Genomic DNA, 22333 nt, shown 5'->3' on the forward strand with positions numbered 1-22333 from the left:
TCCCTGACCTGCTGCTCACGATCATTAAGGACCTTCATGATGGTGAGCGGGCCCAGGTAAAACTACGTGGACGGGAGTCGGAGCCATTCCCTGTACACGTTGGGGTGCGACAGGGATGTCCTCTGGCTCCCACATTATTTAACATTTATTTCGACCACGTAGTTCGTGAAGCCTTCAAAGCTGTAGCGGATGAATTTCCATCTGATGCAGATACAATGGGAGGTTGATTGATGCCCGGGTGCGGTCAAAGGATGGCTGCTCCCTATTGCTCAATCACGTTATGTATGCCGATGATCTGCTAATTGCTGCTCACTCAGAGGAGGAGTTGGAGGCGCTGCTGCTAAACCTGGAGCTTGCCACTAAGAGGTGGGGACTTACCATCAGCCCCACCAAAACTAAGCACCTGCCTGGGTATTTTGTACCATCGGACACTCCACCCCCACAACTCCCAATTGGTGATAGGGGAGTTGTGGAGAGAGTGGAGAGTTTCCCATACCTGGGCAGTGTGCTTATGACTGGCTCCAGTTTAACAGCAGAGGTCTCACTCCGAATCAGTCGAGCGGCAATATCTTTTGATCAGTTGCGTAACGCTGTGTGGAAGCTACCTGGTCTGTCGCTCCGCATGAAGCTTCAGGTCTTCTCTGCCACGGTCATTCCTTCCCTTCTCTACGCATGCGATACGTGGACCCCCCTAATGGAACATCTTCGCCGGTTAGAAACATTTAGGCTGGCCTGCCTACAATCCATCCTGAGTTTAACCATGCTGGATTGTGTGAGGAGCTCACAAATCCTTGAAAAATCTGGACAAAGTCCCATCGGCGAGCTCCTCTGGCAGGCAACGCTGCGTTGGCTGGGTCATGTAGCCCGCATGCCCAGCCACCGCATGCCTAAACATCTTTTGTTCGGCCGGATCGAGGGGGCTAAATGGGCGCGGCACGGGCTAGAGAAGAGATGGAGTGATGTGGTACAGGAGGACGTGGAGCTGAGTGGACTTGCCGATGACTGGTACCGGCAGTGTCAAGATCGGCCTCAGTGGAGGAGGCTCGTGAAGGACGCTACTGGGCAGTTGGAGGTAGTCGCCCTCCAACAACAACGGAGGGCGGAGCAGCGACGCTCACAACAACGAGCGGAGCGCCAGTTGGCTGAAGCACAGCAAGTTGGCACAGTAGGGGGCACAGGTGGTGCATCAGCCAGTCATCTCAGTTATCTCAGTCAGTCAACCCGTGGCACTTGGGTCTGCCTCGTGACCTCCTGCCAGCGGGCGTTCGACACTTCACGTGGCCCCAACGTGCACATGGCCTGGCACAAGAGTCGTGGTGACATCACCACCACTTAGTGGCGAATGGTGGTTGTTGTTGAGTGTGGGTGAGGGTGTGGGTGAGCGTGGGTGAACGTGGATGAGGGTATGGGTGAGCGTGGGTTTGGGTGTGGGTGAGGGCGTGGGTGAGAGTGGGTGACGAGTGTGGGTGAGCACCCACCTCGTGCTAACGAAGCGAAGTTTGATGATGAAGGAGTAGCCGGTGGTGATGGTGAAGATGACCTCCCGTGAGGTCGTGTTGTCCGTGAACCCCGGGGAGCAGAAGTTTCCGCTCGTGCCGGAGAACGCTGCCGAGACAGAGACAGACGCAGAGAGACAGAGAGAGACATAGAGAGACAGAGAGACACAGAGACACAGAGAGATAGAGACAGAGAGATACACAGAGAGACAGAAAGACACAGAGAGAGAGACACACAGAGAGACGCAAAGATAGAGAGAGACACAGAGAGACAGAGAGACACAGAGAGACAGAGATAGACACAGAGATAGAGAGAGACTAAGAGAGACAGAGAGACGCAGAGAGACAGAGAGACACAGAGAGACAGAGAGATACAGAGAGAGACACACACAGAGAGACAGAGAGACACAGAGAGATAGAGAGATAAAGAGATAGAGACAAAGAGAGAGACAGAGACACAGAGAGACAGAGAGACACAGAGAGACAGAGAGACACAGAGAGACAGAGAGAGAGACAGAGAGAGACAGAGAAACAGAGAGGCACAGAGAGAGAGGCAGAGAGAGACAGAGAGAGATAGGCATAGAGACAGAATAACAACAACAAAATCCAGAAAAACGCATGTCAAAAATGTTACAAATTGATTCGCATTTTAATGAGGGAATTAAGTATTTGACCCCTCTGCAAAACATGACTTAGTACTTGGTGGCAAAACCCGTGTTGGCAATCACAGGGGTCAGACGTTTCTTGTAGTTGGCCACCAGGTTTGCACACATCTCAAGAGGGATTTTGTCCCACTCCTCTTTGCAGATCTTCTCCAAGTCATTAAAGTTTCGAGGCTGACGTTTGGCAACTCGAACCTTCAGCTCCCTCCACAGATTTTCCATGGGATTAAGGTCTGCAGACTTGCTAGGCCACTCCAGGACCTTAATGTGCTTCTTCTTGAGCCATTCCTTGGTTGCCTTGGCCATTGTCATGCTGGAATACCCATCCATGACTCTTTTCAATGCCCTGGCTGAGTGAAGGAGGTTCTCACCCAAGATTTGATGGTACATGGCCCCGTCCATCGTCCCTTTAATGCGGTGAAGTTGTCCTGTCCCCTTAGCAGAAAAACACCCCCAAAGCATAATGTTTCCACCTCCATGTTTGACGGTGGGGATGGTGTTCTTGGGGTCATAGGCAGCATTCCTCCTCCTCCTCCTCCAAACACAGCGAGTTGAGTTGATGCCAAAGAGCTCCATTTTGGTCTCATCTGACCACAACACTCTCACCCAGGTGTCCTCTGAATCATTCAGATGTTCATTGGCAAACTTCAGACGGGCATGTATATGTGCTTTCTTGAGCAGGGGGACCTTGCGGGCGCTGCAGGATTTCAGTCCTTCACGGCGTAGTGTGTTACCAATTGTTTTCTTGGTAACTATGGTCCCAGCTGCCTTGCGATCATTGACAAGATCCTCCCTTGTAGTTCTGGGCTGATTCCTCACCGTTCTCATGATCATTGCAACTCCACGAGGTGAGATCTTGCATGGAGCACAAGGCCGAGGTTGATTGACAGTTCTTTTGTGTTTCTTCCATTTGCGAACAATCGCACCAACTGTTGTCACCTTAACACCAAGCTGCTTGGCAATGGTCTTGTAGCCCATTCCAGCCTTGTGTAGGTCTACAATCTTGTCCCTGACATCCATGGAGAGCTCTTTGGTCTTGGCCATGGTAGAGAGTTTGGAATCTGATTGACTGATTGATTCTGGGGTCAGGTGTATTTTATACAGGTAACAAGCTGAGATTAGGAGCACTCCCTTTAAGAGTGTGCTCCTAATCTCAGCTCGTTACCAGTATAAAAGACACCTGGGAGCCAGAAATTGTTCTGCTTGAGATGGGGTCAAATACTTTTTTCCCTCAATAAAATGCAAATGAATTTATAACATTATTGACATGCATTTTTCTGGATGTATTTGTTGTTATTCTGCCTCTCACTGTTCAAATTAACCTCCCATTAAAATGATAGACTGATCATTTCTTTGTCAGTGGGCAAACGTACAAAATCAGCAGGGGATCAAATACTTTTTTCCCTCACTGTATAGTGTAGTGTATAGTGTAGTGTTTAGTGAAGTGTATAATGTAGTGTATAGTGTAGTGTATAGTAGTGTATAATGCAGTGTATAGTGTAGTGTATAGTGTAGTGTGTAGTGTATAGTGTAGTAGTGTATAGTGTAGTGTATAGTAGTGTACAGTGTAGTGTATAGTGTAGTGTATAGTAGTGTACAGTGTAGTGTATAGTTGTGTATAGTGTAGTGTATAGTAGTGTAGTGTATAGTGTAGTGTATAGTAGTGTATAGTGGTGTAGTGTATAGTGTAGTGTATAGTAGTGTATAGTTTAGTGCAGGGGTCCGGAACCTTTTTGACTAAGAGAGCCATGAAAGCAAAAAAATTGGAAATTTATTTCAGTGAGAGCCATATAATATATTTTAAAAGTGAATTCAACTAAATGTCAGTATAATAAGCCTCTGAATTTATTCTTTTAAATAATGTTGTTATAACACTCACCATTAATGCGACTTCTGGTGCTGCATGGATTTGCTGATGTCTTTGTAGTCGGGTTGGTACTTGGTGAGGTTAAGCTTCATGCAAGCGTTGAGGCTTTCATCCGTTAAACGTGATCGTAGGTTGGACTTGATGTTTTTAAGATGTGAGAATGACTGCTCACATGCATACGTAGATCCAAACATGGTCAATACAGCAATACTCACACGCTGCAGTGTGTGGTATGTGACAGGAAGCGCGTTCCAAGTTTTGAGAATCAGCTGGTCTTCGGGTTGGAGTTTTTTCATTTCTGTCCACATGTTCTTGCTCGCCAACTCCGCTTTCTGTCGTGTGATTCTTTCCAAATCTTCATTCAGTGACTTGAACTTATTCACCCACATGTCTGAGGCCTTCAGGTCAGCCACTTCTGCTTCAAAATCTCTGACGGAGACACCAGGGATGTAATTCAGGTCGGCTGTGTTCAGTGAACACTCGTTTGGATGGGTGATGAACTTAAAAAGACGAGTGTGCTCACGAAATTCTCCAAAGCGTGCTTTGAAGGACTGTAGGAGACTGGATGTGCAGCCAGCTAGCTGGTGGAGATCAAGGTTTTGAATGGGCTCACTTGCTGTGCATGCATCTTTAAATTGGCTCAGTTTTTCAAAATGTAGTAAACGACCTGTTTCAAGATCCCTGATGAAAAGCTCCAGCTTGTTTTCAAAAGCAAATACAGCTTGTTGAAGGGATAACACTGTATTTCCAATGCCTTGCATTTTCACGTTGAGCTGGTTCAGATGTTCAGTCAGATCTACGAGATAGTAAAACTTGAGGAGCCACTCGGTGTCGGCTAGCTCAGGATGCCCGACGCCTTTCATTTCAAGGAAAGTCCGGATTTCGTTCAGGCAAGCCGCAAAACGGCTAAGCACCTTCCCTCTTGACAACCAACGCACATTGCTGTGCAAAAGCAGACCAGGATAGTTATTTACAACTTCATCCAGCAGTGTTTTAAACTGGCGATCATTTAAGGCTCGGGCAACAATAAAGTTGATCACACGAATGACCAGCGACATCACTTCGCCAAACTGCCTGTCACACATCTGAGCACAAAGTGCCTCCTGGTGTATAATGCAATGGAAACTTAGGATGGGTCTATTTTCATGTTCACGGAGAAGCGCCACAAATCCTTTGTTTTCCCCACCATACACGGAGCACCATCAGTACACACTGAGAGAAGTTTATCCATAGGTAGACTTTTTTCTTGAGCAAACTCCATGAAAGACTTGAATAAATCCTCACCTCTTGTGGACCCTTTTAATGGCAGAACAGCAAGACTTTCTTCGCGCAGTGTGTCACCAACAGCATATCTTGCAATCACGCTGAACTGCGACAAATGGCTCACGTCTGTTGACTCATCCAAAGCCAGAGAAAAGAACGGCGCTGCATTTATGTCCTTCACTTGCGTTTCCTCCACTTTGTTTGCCATCACGATGGTACGATCATGAACAGTTCTTGCCGACAGAGGCATGTCTTGTATCCGTTTGATTATCTTGTCTTTGTTCGGAAGATCATCAAAAAGTTCATTGGCTACATCCAGCATGAACGTTTTAGCATACTCGCCATCTGTGAATGGTTTTCCGTTCCTCACTATTGCTAAAGAACCAGCAAAGCTAGCCGAATTATAGTCACCTTGCCGGGTCCATACGCAGAGTTGCTGCTGGCTAGCTTGCACCCTGCTCAGAAGCTCTTGGCACGCTTTCTTTCTGCTGTCTCCCGCAGGGTATTTTGATGCAAAGGTAGCGTGGCGCGTGTCGAAGTGCCGCTTTACATTCGACCGTTTCAACGATGTAATTTTGTCATTGCAAATTAGACACACCGCAGAACCCGCTCTCTCCACAAAGGCGAATTCTTCGGTCCATTCGTCCTGAAATGTACGATACTCGTCGTCTTTTTTTCTTTTCGCCATCTTCTTCGTCGAAGGGTTAGCTTTGAGCTAATGACCGAGCAGACGCAGTCTCAGACTGATTCAAAAGGGGGCGTTTACCTGTTTTACCCAGCAACGGCAAACATAGGCCAGTATCATCCAATTAAAATAATGGACAATTGCTCCTGCAGCCCTGAACAGGACATGCGCAGTGAAAAATCGATGGATGGATTAAAACAAGTGAGAATATTTTGTTTTATCTGCGAGCCATATGCAATCATCAAAAGAGCCACATCTGGCTCGCGAGCCATAGGTTCCCGACCCCTGGTTTAGTGTATAGTGTGTAGTGTATAGTGTAGTGTATAGTGTAGTGTATAGTGGTATTCGTAGCTTAGTGTATAGTGCAGTGTATAGTGTAGTGTATAGTGTAGTGTATAGTAGTGTAGAGTGTAGTGTATAGTAGTATATTGTATAGTGTAGTGTGGAGTGTAGTGTACAGTGTTGTGTATAGTGTAGTGTAAAGTGTAGTGTATAGTGTAGTGTATAGTGTAGTGTAGTGTATAGTAGTGTATAGTAGTGTAGTTTATAGTGGTGTAGTGTAGTGTATAGTGTAATGTATAGTGTAGTGTATAGTGTAGTGTATAGTGTAGTATATAGTAGTATATTGTATAGTGTAGTGTGTAGTGTAGTGTACAGTGTTGTGTATAGTGTAGTGTAAAGTGTAGTGTAGTATATAGTGTAGTGTATAGGGTACTGTATAGTGTATAGTGTAGTGTATAGTGTAGTGTATAGTAGTATATTGTATAGTGTAGTGTGTAGTGTAGTGTACAGTGTTGTGTATAGTGTAATGTAAAGTGTAATGTATAGTGTATAGTAGTGTAGTTTATAGTGGTGTAGTGTGTAGTGTAGTGTAGTGTATAGAGTAGTGTATAGTGTAGTGTATAGTGTAGTGTATAGTAGTGTATAGTGGTGTAGTGTAGTGTATAGTGTATAGTGTAGTGTATAGTGTAGTGTATAGTGTAAGGTGTAGTGTAGTGTATAGTGTAGTGTATAGTGTAGTGTATAGTAGTGTATAGTAGTGTAGTTTATAGTGGTGTAGTGTAGTGTATAGTGTAGTGTATAGTGTAGTGTATAGTGTAGTGTATAGTAGTGTATAGTGTAGTGTATAGTGTAGTTTATAGTAGTGTAGTGTATAGTGCAGTGTATACTGTAGTGTATAGTGTAGTGTATAGTGTAGTGTATAGTGTAGCGTGTACATTGCACCGCTGCACGTAGCCACACCGTGTCTAACCGCGGGGGTGAGGGGGGTGATAGAAGACCAACATCCACTCACGGATATTGTAGCTCGTGGGCACTTGCGACGGAGGAGCACTCGTTCTCGTCGTCGGTGACATCATCGGTGACGTCGTCGATGACGTCATCGGTGACGTCGTCGGTGACGTCGTCGGCGGCAGAGGCGTCGTAGCAACGGTCGGAAATCCTGAAGCAACCGATTTTAAAAATAGATATATTTTAGCAAACAGAACGATGTGCGCATTCCATTTCAGCAACGACCACAGAATGGGAACCTTCATTAAGGCTTTCAGGAGGAATGCGATGAGCTTCGAAGCTCTTTTTCACCGATGTCCAGTGTAGTGTATTACAATGTAATGCCTCGTGTATAGTAGCGCGGTGTTTCATAGCGTCGTGTATTGCAGCGTAGCGTATAGTGCTGTACGTATGTAATGTGTACCCCCAGGGGTCTGTGTACCCCTAGGGGTCTGTGCACCACTAGGGGTCTGTGTACCCCCAGGGGTCTGCGTACCCCCAGGGGTCTGTGTACCCCCTAGGGGTCTGTGTACCCCCAGGGGTCTGTGTACCCCCAGGGGTCTGCGTACCCTCTAGGGGGTCTGCGTATCCCCTAGGGGTCTGCGTACCCCCAGGGGTCTGTGTACCCCCAGGGGTCTGCGTACCGCCAGGGGTCTGTGTACCCCCAGGGGTCTGTGTACCCCCTAGGGGTCTGTGTACCCCCAGGGGTCTGTGTACCCCCTAGGGGGTCTGTGTACCTCCAGGGGGTCTGTGTACCCCCTAGGGGTCTGTGTACCCCCAGGGGTCTGTGTACCCCTAGGGGTCTGTGTACCCCTAGGGGTTTGTGTACTCCCTAGGGGTCTGTGTACTCGCTAGGGGTCTGTGTACCCCCTAGGGGGTTTGTGTACCCCCAGGGGTCTGCGTACCCTATAGGGGGTCTGTGTACCCCTAGGGGTCTGTGTACCCCCAGGGGTCTGTGTACCCCCTAGGGGTCTGTGTACCCCCAGGGGTCTGTGTACCCCTAGGGGTCTGTGTACCCCCAGGGGTCTGTGTACCCTCAGGGGTCTGTGTACCCCCTAGGGGGTCTGTGTACTCCCCAGGGGGTCTGTGTACCCCCAGGGGTCTGCGTACCCCCAGGGGTCTGTGTACCCCTAGGGGTCTGTGTACCCCCAGGGGTCTGTGTACCCCCAGGGGGTCTGCGTACCCCTAGGGGTCTGTGTACCCCCAGGGGTCTGCGTACCCCCAGGGGTCTGTGTACCCCAGGGGGTCTGTGTACCCCCTAGGGGTCTGTGTACCCTTAGGGGGTCTCCGGTCTGTGTAGCCCTAGGGGTCTGCGTACACCTAGGGGTCTCCGGTCTGCGTACCCCCTAGGGGTCTGTGTACCCCCAGGGGTCTGTGTACCTCCTAGGGGTCTGTGTACCCCCAGGGGTCTGTGTACCCCCTAGGGGTCTGTGTACCCCCTAGGGGTCTGTGTACCCCTTAGGGGTCTGTGTACCCCTTAGGGGTCTGTGTATCCCTTAGGGGTCTGCGTACCACTGCTAGTCTATGGCACACCGCCGAGACGTCTGTAAGAAAGTGTTGGGCAGGCCTCACGACTTCTCCTACATTGAGGGCAGTGCATAATCGGATGTTTGGATCAGAATCGGAGCATTTATAGAATCCGAAGAGCTGTAAAGCCCTTTTGTCACGGATGTCCAGTTCAGGGGCCATGGGGTAAGGACGTTACAACAACAACATGCAGTTCAATTTTGATTTAAAGCTTTCGTGACTGCAGTAATTTATATTCTTAGCTCTTTCGGTAAAGTCACGTTGAAGGGAAACAAAATAATAAAATATATATAAAACAAAAAAAATTCTCACGACGTTTCGACCATAACACAAACGGTCGTCATCAGGTGTGTGTTATGGTCGAAACGTCGTGAGAATTTTTATTGTTTTATAAATATTTCATTATTTTATTGTTTCCCTTCAACGTGACTTTACCGAAAGAGCTAAGATTATAACATACAGTTCTACGCACAAACACGATAGATAGTAAGCTTATCACGTAGGCTTTCGTGACCGATATCCATAATGTAAGGTTTTTTTGGGGGGGGGGGTGGGTTATATCGTGTAAATATATAAATGTGTCGGTAAACCCGCCACCACCCGACCACACCGCCAACTAAGCAAGGGTTTTCATTTTGATTTAAAGCTTTCGTAACTGCAGTAATTCATATTCTTAGCTCTTTGGGTAAAGTCACGTTGAAGGGAAACAATAAAATAATAAAATATATATTGAAATTTTTTATTGTTTTATATATATTTTATTATTGTATTGTTTCCCTTCAACGTGACTTTACCGAAAGAGCTAAGGATATAAGGGTTTTCACGCAAACAGAATGCGGCCAAGTCGTTACTCGCACAGCGCGATAACCGGTTGTGTGTTCGAGAGCCAAGCGACAACGTTTACAAACCGAGTAACGACGTTTCGCCAGTGATTGCAACCAGCTTCATCAGGCGACAGCCAGATCCGTGGAGAAGCCCACCGGTTTCGTCGCTTAAAAATGACGACGACAATGTACGTTGAATTTTGATTCTAAAGCTTTCGTGACTGCGGTAATTCATATTCTTAGCTCTTTCGCTAAAGTCACGTTGAAGGGAAACAATAAAATAATAAAATATATAAAACAATTAAAATTCTCACGACGTTTAATTTTTATTATTTTATTATTTCCCTTCTACGTGGTGATGACTTTACCGAAAGAACCAAGAATATGAATCCCTGCATTCACGAAAGCTTTAAATCTAATAACTTAACAATAACCAAATGTTTATCATTCAGTCTTATCACTTTACTACCAAACACACACAAATATGCATCCTTGTACTGGCTGTGAAAGGCTGTGGGTTTTAAGTTAATGTAACAACTTAACAAGATCGACAATCGAGGATTTTGGGTTAGATCGTGTAAATACAAAATGTTGTGTCGTGTCAACGTTTGCGTGACAAACCCTTCCTGATTGTAAATATTGTAGTGGATTTACTCTCCAACACACACACACACAGGTTAGTGAACAACTAAGAAACTAATTGTCACGTTCTATTTACTTGACAAACCCTTCCTAATTGTAAATATTGTAGTGGGTTTACTCTCCAACAAACACACACACACAGTTTAGTGAAGAACTAAGAAACTATATTCTTAGTTTTTTCGGTAAAGTCACGTTGAAGAGAAACAACAGAATAACAAAATATATATATTTTTTATTGTTTTATATATATTTTGTTATTCTGTTGTTTCTCTTCAACGTGACTTTACCGAAAAAACTAAGAATATGAATTACTGCAGTCACGAAAGCTTTAAATCAAAACTAAGAAACTTATTGTCACGTTCTGTTTACTTGACAAACCCTTCCTGATTGTAAATGTTGTAGTGGGTTTACTCTCAAACACGAACACACAGGTTAGTGAAGAACTAATAAACTAATTGTCACGTTCTGTTTACTTGACAAACCCTTCCTGATTGTAAATATTGAAGTGGGTTTACTCTCCAACACACACAGGTTAGTGAACAACTAAGAAACTTATTGTCACGTTCTGTTTACTTGACAAACCCTTCCTAATTTTAAATATTGTAGAGGGTTTACTCTCCAACACACACACAGGTTAGTGAAGAACTAATAAACTAATTGTCACGTTCTGTTTACTTGACAAACCCTTCCTGATTGTAAATATTGAAGTGGGTTTACTCTACAACACACACACACAGGTTAGTGGAGAACTAAGAAACTTATTGTCACGTTCTGTGTACTTGACAAATCCTTCCTAATTGTAAATACTGATGTGGGTTTACTCTCCAACACACACACACAGGTTAGTGAACAACTAAGAAACTAATTGTCACATTCTGTTTGCTTGACAAACCCTTCCTGATTGTAAATATTGAAGTGGGTTTACTCTCCAACACACACACACACAGGTTAGTGAACAACTAAGAAACTTATTGTCACGTTCTGTTTAATTGACAAACCCTTCCTGATTGTAAATATTGTAGTGGGTTTACTCTCCAACACACACACACACAGGTTAGTGAAGGACTAGGAAACTAATTGTCACGTTCTGTTTACTAGACAAACCCTTCCTGATTGTAAATATTGAAGTGGGTTTACTCTCCAACACACACACACAGGTTAGTGAAGAACTAAGGAACTAATTGTCACGTTCTATTTACTTGACAAACCCTTCCTGATTGTAAATATTGTAGTGGGTTTACTCTCCAACACACACACACAGGTTAGTGAAGAACTAATAAACTAATTGTCACGTTCTGTTTACTTGACAAACCCTTCCTGATTGTAAATATTGAAGTGGGTTTACTCTACAACACACACACACAGGTTAGTGGAGAACTAAGAAACTTATTGTCACGTTCTGTGTACTTGACAAATCCTTCCTAATTGTAAATACTGATGTGGGTTTACTCTCCAACACACACACACAGGTTAGTGAACAACTAAGAAACTAATTGTCACATTCTGTTTGCTTGACAAACCCTTCCTGATTGTAAATATTGAAGTGGGTTTACTCTCCAACACACACACACACAGGTTAGTGAACAACTAAGAAACTTATTGTCACGTTCTGTTTAATTGACAAACCCTTCCTGATTGTAAATATTGTAGTGGGTTTACTCTCCAACACACACACACACAGGTTAGTGAAGGACTAGGAAACTAATTGTCACGTTCTGTTTACTAGACAAACCCTTCCTGATTGTAAATATTGAAGTGGGTTTACTCTCCAACACACACACACAGGTTAGTGAAGAACTAAGGAACTAATTGTCACGTTCTATTTACTTGACAAACCCTTCCTGATTGTAAATATTGTAGTGGGTTTACTCTCCAACACACACACACACAGGTTAGTGAACAACTAAGAAACTTATTGTCACGTTCTGTTTACTTGGCAAACCCTTCCTAATTGTAAATATTGAAGTGGGTTTACTCTCCAACACACAAACGCACACAGGTTAGTGAACAACTAAGAAACTAAATGTCACGTTCTGTTTACTTGACAAACCCTTCCTGATTGTAAATATTGTAGTGGGTTTACTCTCTTACACACACACTGGTTAATGAAGAACTAATAAACTAATTGTCACGTTCTATTTACTTAACGAACCCTTCCTGATTGTAAATATTGAAGTGGGTTTACTCTCCAACACACACAGGTTAGTGAACAACTAAGAAACTTATTGTCACGTTCTGTTTACTTGACAAACCCTTCCTAATTTTAAATATTGTAGTGGGTTTACTCTCCAACACACACACACAGGTTAGTGAAGAACTAATAAACTAATTGTCACGTTCTGTTTACTTGACAAACCCTTCCTGATTGTAAATATTGAAGTGGGTTTACTCTCCAACACACACACACAGGTTAGTGGAGAACTAAGAAACTTTTTGTCACGTTCTGTGTACTTGACAAATCCTTCCTAATTGTAAATATTGATGTGGGTTTACTCTCCAACACACACACACAGGTTAGTGAACAACTAAGAAACTAATTGTCACATTCTGTTTAATTGACAAACCCTTCCTGATTGTAAATATTGAAGTGGGTTTACTCTCCAACACACACACACAGGTTAGTGAAGAACTAAGGAACTAATTGTCACGTTCTATTTACTTGACAAACCCTTCCTGATTGCAAATATTGTAGTGGGTTTACTCTCCAACACACACACACACACAGGTTAGTGAACAACTAAGAAACTTATTGTCACGTTCTGTTTACTTGGCAAACCCTTCCTAATTGTAAATATTGAAGTGGGTTTACTCTCCAACACACAAACGCACACAGGTTAGTGAACAACTAAGAAACTAAATGTCACGTTCTGTTTACTTTACAAACCCTTCCTGATTGTAAATATTGTAGTGGGTTTACTCTCCTACACACACACTGGTTAATGAAGAACTAATAAACTAATTGTCACGTTTTATTTACTTAACGAACCCTTCCTGATTGTAAATATTGAAGTGGGTTTACTCTCCAACACACACAGGTTAGTGAACAACTAAGAAACTTATTGTCACGTTCTGTTATTTGACAAACCCTTCCTAATTTTAAATATTGTAGTGGGTTTACTCTCCAACACACACACACAGGTTAGTGAAGAACTAATAAACTAATTGTCACGTTCTGTTTACTTGACAAACCCTTCCTGATTGTAAATATTGAAGTGGGTTTACTCTCCAACACACACACACAGGTTAGTGGAGAACTAAGAAACTTATTGTCACGTTCTGTGTACTTGACAAATCCTTCCTAATTGTAAATATTGATGTGGGTTTACTCTCCAACACACACACACAGGTTAGTGAACAACTAAGAAACTAATTGTCACATTCTGTTTGCTTGACAAACCCTTCCTGATTGTAAATATTGAAGTGGGTTTACTCTCCAACACACACACACACAGGTTAGTGAACAACTAAGAAACTTATTGTCACGTTCTGTTTAATTGACAAACCCTTCCTGATTGTAAATATTGTAGTGGGTTTACTCTCCAACACACACACACACAGGTTAGTGAAGGACTAGGAAACTAATTGTCACGTTCTGTTTACTAGACAAACCCTTCCTGATTGTAAATATTGAAGTGGGTTTACTCTCCAACACACACACACAGGTAAGTGAAGAACTAAGGAACTAATTGTCACGTTCTATTTACTTGACAAACCCTTCCTGATTGTAAATATTGTAGTGGGTTTACTCTCCAACACACACACACACAGGTTAGTGAACAACTAACAAACTTATTGTCACATTCTGTTTACTTGGCAAACCCTTCCTAATTGTAAATATTGAAGTGGGTTTACTCTCCAACACACAAACGCACACAGGTTAGTGAACAACTAAGAAACTAAATGTCACGTTCTGTTTACTTGACAAACCCTTCCTGATTGTAAATATTGTAGTGGGTTTACTCTCCTACACACACACTGGTTAATGAAGAACTAATAAACTAATTGTCACGTTCTATTTACTTAACGAACCCTTCCTGATTGTAAATATTGAAGTGGGTTTACTCTCCAACACACACAGGTTAGTGAACAACTAAGAAACTTATTGTCACGTTCTGTTTACTTGACAAACCCTTCCTAATTTTAAATATTGTAGTGGGTTTACTCTCCAACACACACACACAGGTTAGTGAAGAACTAATAAACTAATTGTCACGTTCTGTTTACTTGACAAACCCTTCCTGATTGTAAATATTGAAGTGGGTTTACTCTCCAACACACACACACAGGTTAGTGGAGAACTAAGAAACTTATTGTCACGTTCTGTGTACTTGACAAATCCTTCCTAATTGTAAATATTGATGTGGGTTTACTCTCCAACACACACACACAGGTTAGTGAACAACTAAGAAACTAATTGTCACATTCTGTTTGTTTGACAAACCCTTCCTGATTGTAAATATTGAAGTGGGTTTACTCTCCAACACACACACACACACAGGTTAGTGAACAACTAAGAAACTTATTGTCACGTTCTGTTTAATTGACAAACCCTTCCTGATTGTAAATATTGTAGTGGGTTTACTCTCCAACACACACACACACAGGTTAGTGAAGGACTAGGAAACTAATTGTCACGTTCTGTTTACTAGACAAACCCTTCCTGATTGTAAATATTGAAGTGGGTTTACTCTCCAACACACACACACACAGGTTAGTGAAGAACTAAGGAACTAATTGTCACGTTCTATTTACTTGACAAACCCTTCCTGATTGTAAATATTGTAGTGGGTTTACTCTCCAACACAAACACGCAGGTTAGTGAACAACTAAGAAACTTATTGTCACGTTCTGTTTACTTGGCAAACCCTTCCTAATTGTAAATATTGAAGTGGGTTTACTCTCCAACACACAAACGCACACAGGTTAGTGAACAACTAAGAAACTAAATGTCACGTTCTGTTTACTTGACAAACCCTTTCTGATTGTAAATATTGTAGTGGGTTTACTCTCCTACACACACACTGGTTAATGAAGAACTAATAAACTAATTGTCACGTTCTATTTACTTAACGAACCCTTCCTGATTGTAAATATTGAAGTGGGTTTACTCTCCAACACACACAGGTTAGTGAACAACTAAGAAACTTATTGTCACGTTCTGTTTACTTGACAAACCCTTCCTAATTTTAAATATTGTAGTGGGTTTACTCTCCAACACACACACACACACACGCACCGGTTCGTGCTGAACTAAGTAACGAATTGGCACGTGTTGTTTAAGTGACAAACCTGTCACTGATTGGCTGCGGCGGGTTTAACGACACAACATTAATATTCATGTGATCTAACCCAACAAAACCTCCTCTCTTATGGATGACAGAGGATCATCGACCATTCCCAAATGCACCGCTTCACTTTTTTCCCATACAACAGGTAAGTAGCTAGGAGATGTTAACTACCTCGCCAGGTATACAGGAGAGCGTGGGTTCGATCCAGACACCTGACGATGCCCGCCGCAGCTGTATATTTGAAGTCTATGTGTGTCTCTCTCATTACCAGTGGCTAAGATACGGTACGCAGGAAGTTCGTGGGTTCGATCCAGACCGTGATGATGCCCGCCGCTGCTGTATATTTGAACTCTGTGTGTGTCTCTCTCATTACAGTGGCTAAGATATGGTATGCAGGAAGTTCGTGGGTTCGATCCAGACCCTGATGATGCCTGCCGCTGCTGTATATTTGAACTCTGTGTGTGTCTCTTTCATTACAGTGGCTACGATACGGTACGCAGGAAGTTCGTGGGTTCGATCCAGACCCTGATGATGCCTGCCGCTGTATATTTGAAGTCTGTGTGTGTGTCTCTCTCATTACAGTGGCTAAGATATGGTATGCAGGAAGTTCGTGGGTTCGATCCAGACCCTGATGATGCCTGCCGCTGCATATTTGAACTCTGTGTGTGTGTGTCTCTCTCATTACTGTGGCTAAGATACGGTACGCAGGAAGTTCGTGGGTTCGATCCCGACAGCTGACGATGCCCGCTGCTGTATATTTGAAGTCTGTGTGTGTCTCTCTCATTGCAGTGGCTAAGATACGGTATGCAGGAAGTTCGTGGGTTCGATCCAGACCCTGATGATGCCTGCCACTGTATATTTGAAGTCTGTGTGTGTGTCTCTCTCATTACCAGTGGCTAAGATACGGTATGCAGGAAGTTCGTGGGTTCGATCCAGACCCTGATGATGCCTGCCGCTGCTGTATATTTGAACTCTGTGTGTGTGTCTCTCTCATTACAGTGGCTAAGATACGGTATGAAGGAAGTTCGTGGGTTCGATCCCGACAGCTGACGATGCCCGCCGCTGCTGTATATTTGACGTCTGCCCCTCTCTCTCTCTATCTCTCCCTCTCCCCATGCCGTTCTATTCTTCCTTTCGTAAACGTTTCAAAATGTCACACCTTGCTGGTGTTGCTGCTGCTGCTGCTACCGTCCGAGCCACTATTGAGGCATTCACCTGCGCACACCACGTGCAAGGCGCCACTGCCCGGGCACTTGTCCTGGCCGCCGAGTTGGCAGTCGAATACGCTACTCTCGTCACCCCGACAGGAGAGCCCAATGGGTCGGGCTGACGAGGAGGTCGAGGAGTTGGCCATCGAAGGTCGGGAGTCGACGACGCTCCAAGCTCCGCTGCCGCACCCAAGCAGACGGCAGACCACGTCGGCCGTGAGGTTCGCGGTTGTGGAGGTGGTGGAGGATGGGGTGGTGGTGGTGTCGGCCGTGAGGTTCGAGGTGGAGGATGATGTGGTGGTGGCGGTGGTGTTGGTGGCGGTGGTGGTGGAGTTTTCGGCCGTGAGGTTCGAAGTGGAGGATGATGAGGTGGAGGATGATGAGGTGGTGGAGGTGGTGGTGGAGTTTTCAGCCGTGAGGTTCGAGGTGGAGGATGATGAGGTGGAGGATGATGAGGTGGTGGCGGTGATGGTGGAGTTTTCGGCCGTGAGGTTCGAGGTTGTTGAGGTGGTAGTGGTGGAGGATGGGGTGGTGGTGGTGGTGGTGGTGGTGTTGGTGGTGGTGGAGGATGGGGTGGTGGCGGTGTTGGTGGTGGTGGTGTTGTCGGCAGTGAGGTTCGAAGTGGAGGATGATGTGGTGGTGGCGGTGGTGGTGGAGTTTTCAGCCGTGAGGTTCGAGTTGGAGGATGATGAGGTGGAGGATGATGAGGTGGTGGCGGTGGTGGTGGAGTTTTCGGCCGTGAGGTTCGAGGTTGTGGAGGTGGTAGTGGTGGAGGATGGGGTGGTGGCGGTGGTGTTGGTGGTGGTGGCGGTGGTGGTGGAGTTTTCGGCCGTGAGGTTCGAGGTTGTGGAGGTGGTGGAGGAGGTGGAGGATGATGATGAGGTGGTGGTGGCGGTGGTGGTGGTGGAGTTTTCGGCCGTGAGGTTCGAGGAGGAGGCGCCGGTGGGTGAGGAGGTGGAGACGGGTGATGAGGTGGTGGTGGTCGTGGAGTTTTCGGCCGTGAGGTTCGAGGTGGTGGTGGTGGTGGGAGGTGTGGAGGGGTAGGAAGAGGTGTAGGAGGACGTGGAGGAGAAGGAGGAGGAGGGAGTGGAGGAGGAGGCACAGACGTCGTGCCAAGAGCCGTTGGAGAAATACTGCACGGAGCCCGAGCAAGTGCCAGGGTCACCGGAGAGACGGAGCACGGCGCCTGTGGGGAGGATAGAGAAGGCGATGGGAGACAACAGTAGCAGCAGCAGCAGCAGCGTCAACAACATCAACATTAATAAATAGCGTCAACAACATCAGCACCAACGTAATAAATAGCGTCAACGACGTCAGCATCATCAACAACAACGTCAACAGCATCGGTATGCATCATCACCAACATACACCCGCCAGCATCATCACCGTCATCAACATCATCAACAGCATCATCAACAACATCATCAACATCACCCATCGCCATCATCGACAACAACATCGGCATCAACATCATCATCGCGTGGGAATTATCACAGCCGATGTAGATGCGGAGCAAGGTCCAGCAATGTCATTGTACTCAGGGCCTAACTACTGCTGCTACTACTGTGCTATGTGGGGTGTGCATCGTGGCGTGGTCTTCTTGCTTGCTGGAGCTTTGTCCAAGCTTGCAAAATCGAACATCCTAACCCTAGCCACCAAACCCCACCCAGAAAACCCACCACACCCATCCCAGCCACCCTACCCACCCTCGCCACCCCACAACAGCCTACCCACCCTAGCCACCCCACAACACCCTACCCACCCTAGCCACCCAACAACACCCTACCCACTCTAGCCACCCCACTGCACCCTACCCACCCGACCACACCCACCCAACCCCACCGCAACCCAATCCACCCCAGCCCTAGCCCAACAAAATGAACCCCAATCCTACCCCACCCACTCCACCAAACTCAACCCCACCCACCCCACCCACCCCACCCACTCCACCAAACTCAACCCCACCCACCCCACCCACCCCACCCACGCCACCCACTCCACCAAACTCAACCCCACCCCACCCACACCCACGCCCCCACCCCCACCGCGACCCCCACCCCAACGTTCGTTCACCCGTGCACTGGACGATCGCCGCGCCGACGCCGCCGCCGCCGCAATCTGCCCCCGCCGACGTCACAGCGCAGTGGGTGGGCGCCGGCTGCCACCGGGCGCAGGAGATGCTCCACCACGCCACGGGCGCCACGCCGATGCCTCCGCCGGCGTCGCTGCCGTTGAGCAGGCGGCCCAAGCGGCCGCAGCCGAGCTTAAGGCAGGCGACGTCGGCCAGCACCGGGAGGCGCTCGCCGCAGACGGTGCCCCACGAGCCGCCGTGGAGCAGCTCCAGGAGGCCCTGGCACGGCGTCGCGCTGCCGCTGCCGCTGAGTCGAACCTGGGGGTCTTCGTGGACGGTTCGCGGGGTGGGGGTCCGGGGAGATCAGGGGTCGGCGGGTTGAGACAGAGGCGGCGCGGTGATTCGGCGAGACGAGAAGTTCAAACGCACACACATCGCGCGCGTAGACCCGCGCTGAGACTCGTAGACTCACACACAGACCCATAGCCTATCACATACAGACCCATAGACTCACGCGGAGACCCATAGACTCACACAGACCCACAGACTCACACAGAGACCCACAGACTCACACAGAGACCCATAGACTCACACAGAGACGTGTAGACTCACGCAGAGACTCGTAGACTCACGCAGAGACCCATAGACTCATGCAGAGCCCCATAGACTCACACAGATACCCAAAGACTCCTCACACTAGGATCCACAGACTCACACCGAGATTTACAGGCTCACAGAGACACATAGACTCACACAGAGACTTGTAGACTCACACAGAGACCCATAGACTCACACAGAAACCCATAGTCTCTCACATACAGACCCATAGACTCACACAGAGACCCACAGACTCACACACAGACCCATAGACTCACACAGAGATCCATAGACTCACAGAGACCTATAGACTCACACAGAGACCCATAGACTCACACAGAGACCCATAGACTCACACAGAGGCCCATAGACTCACACAGAGACCCATAGACTCACACAGAGACCCATAGACTCACACAGAGACCCATAGACTCACACAGAGACCTATAGACTCACACAGAGACCCATAGACTCACACAGAGACCCATAGACTCACGCAGAGACCCATAGACTCACACAGAAACCCATAGACTCACGCGGAGACCCATAGACTCACACAGAGACCCATAGACTCAGACAGAAACCCATAGACTCACGTGGAGACCCATAGCCTTACGCGGAGACCCATAGATTCAGGCAGACCCATAGACTCCCCACACTGAGATCCATAGACTCACACAGAGGCTTACAGCCTCACAGAGACTCATAGACTCACACAGAGACTCACACAGAGACCCAGACTCACACAAAGACCCATAGACTCACACAAATACCAGTAGGCTCACACAGAGACTCATAGACTCACACAGAGACCCATAGACTCACACAGAGACCCATAGACTCACACAGAGACCCATAGACTCACGCAGAGGCTCAGACTCACACAGAAACCCATAGACTCACGCGGAGACCCATAGACTCACGCAGAGACCCATAGATTCAGGCATACCCTTAGACTCCCCACACTGAGATCCATAGACTCACACAGAGGCTTACAGCCTCACAGAGACTCATAGACTCACACAGAGACTCATAGACTCACACAGAGACCCAGACTCACACAAAGACCCATAGACTCACACAAAGACCCATAGTTTGTTGTCCCTCCCCCGAACCTCAGATTAGCCATGCTTGGCCACGTCCGGTGAGAAAGGGGTTCAACACACATACACATCTTCTTGGTTCTTTCGGTAAAGTCAAGTAGAAGGGAAATAATAAAATAATCAAAATATAAAACATAATGAAAGGAAATTCTCACGACATTGGAGCGCCGTCTTCCCGACAGCTGTTTCTTCACCTGAGGACGGCTGCTTGCGTTGTGGCCGAAACGTCGTGAGAATTTTATGTTATTAATGTTTTATATTTGTATCATTTTATTACTCCCCTTCTACGTGGTGGCGACTTTACCGAAAGAACCGAAGAAGATGAATCCCTGCAGTCGCGAAAGCTTTAAATCGACACTCACACACGCGTACATACAACGGTCACTGTTTCTTATTCTTAACATCTCTCGAGGTTTTGCTTTCTGGCTCAAGGCGTGGCGAGAGGCGACTCACTCCAGTCCCAACTCGCGACGGTCGATAGAACAGCGGGAGCAGTGGTCGGCATTGAGGTATCTGAACAACAACAATATCAGTAGCAGCAACAAATTAAACTAAAACGATGTTGATATTTAACCAGGTGAGGACACCATCGAGCCGCTGTGTAGTCGCTCTTTATCAGAAGCGACCTGGCTTTCACAAATGATAGCTCAATGAAGTGGGCTTCATCATCATCATCGCTGTCATCATCGCGTGGAAACCCTCTCAACGCGTAGCGACGTTGATTCTAAATGTGGAAGGGAAAAACCGGAGGAGACCCGGGGAAAAATCCACGCGACCACCGGGAGAGAGAGACACACAAACTCCATATATACAGCAGCAGCAGCAGGCATCGTCAGGGTCGGGATCGAACCCACGGCCTCCTGTATACCAGGCGAGGTAGTTAACATCTCTTAGCCACCGTGGTGATGAGAGAGAGACACAAAGACTCCACATATACAGCAGCAGCAGGCAGCGTCAGGGTCGGGATCGAACCCACGACCTCCTGCATACCAGGCGAGGTAGTTAACATCTCCTAGCCACCGTGGTGATGAGAGAGACACACACAAACTCCACATATACAGAAGCAGCAGGCATCGTCAGGGTCGGGATCGAACCCACGACCTCCTGTATACCAGGCGAGGTAGTTAACGTCTCCTACCCACCGTGATGATGAGAGAGAGACACACACAGACTCCACATATACAGCAGCAGCAGGCATCGTCAGGGTCGGGATCGAACCCACGACCTCCTGTATACCAGGCGAGGTAGTTAACATCTCATAGCCACCGTGATTATGAGAGAGAGAAACACACAGACTCTACATAAACAGCAGCAGCAGGCATCGTCAGGGTCGGGATCGAACCCACGACCTCCTGTATACCAGGCGAGGTAGTTAACATCTCATAGCCACCGTGATTATGAGAGAGAGAAACACACAGACTCTACATAAACAGCAGCAGCAGGCATCGTCAGGGTCGGGATCGAACCCACGACCTCCTGCATACCAGGCGAGGTAGTTAACATCTCCTAGCCATTATTATCGTCGTCGTCGTCATCGTCACATGAGGCACTGGGATGCTGCTGGATGCTTTTCGATGCTACTCGGTCTTTTTTGAGGCCCGGCGTTACGCATCGTCTCACGCACTATAGCGGTCTGTGCTCTGTATCCCACCCTAGATTATATTCATCACAAGAAGGCCACTTGTGTTGTGGCCGAAACGTCGTGAGAATTTTATTGTGTTATTTTTTTATTATTAATTAATTATTTCATTCTCATTCTACGTGACCTTACCGAAAGAACCGAAGAAGATGAATCCTTGCAGTCACGAAAGCTTAAAATCGAAAAAAAAAA

General features: G+C 46.6%; 1 protein-coding gene across 1 annotated transcript in view; it reads left to right on the forward strand.

Moving 5' to 3' along the window:
* Positions 1-16839: 16839 nt before the first annotated feature.
* LOC142907193 (uncharacterized) overlaps positions 16840-22333 on the forward strand; it is a 94112-nt gene continuing 88618 nt past the window's right edge. The window contains exons 1-2 of the mRNA XM_076056450.1: positions 16840-16952; positions 18871-19139. Of these exons, the coding sequence (XP_075912565.1) occupies positions 16840-16952; positions 18871-19139 (382 nt within the window). The remainder of the gene's footprint in view (positions 16953-18870; positions 19140-22333) is intronic.

This window comes from Petromyzon marinus, chromosome 75 (assembly GCF_048934315.1).
Source record: "Petromyzon marinus isolate PM22_M1 ecotype Great Lakes invasive population chromosome 75, UKy_Petmar_22M1.pri1.0, whole genome shotgun sequence".
Classification (NCBI taxonomy): domain Eukaryota; kingdom Metazoa; phylum Chordata; class Hyperoartia; order Petromyzontiformes; family Petromyzontidae; genus Petromyzon; species Petromyzon marinus.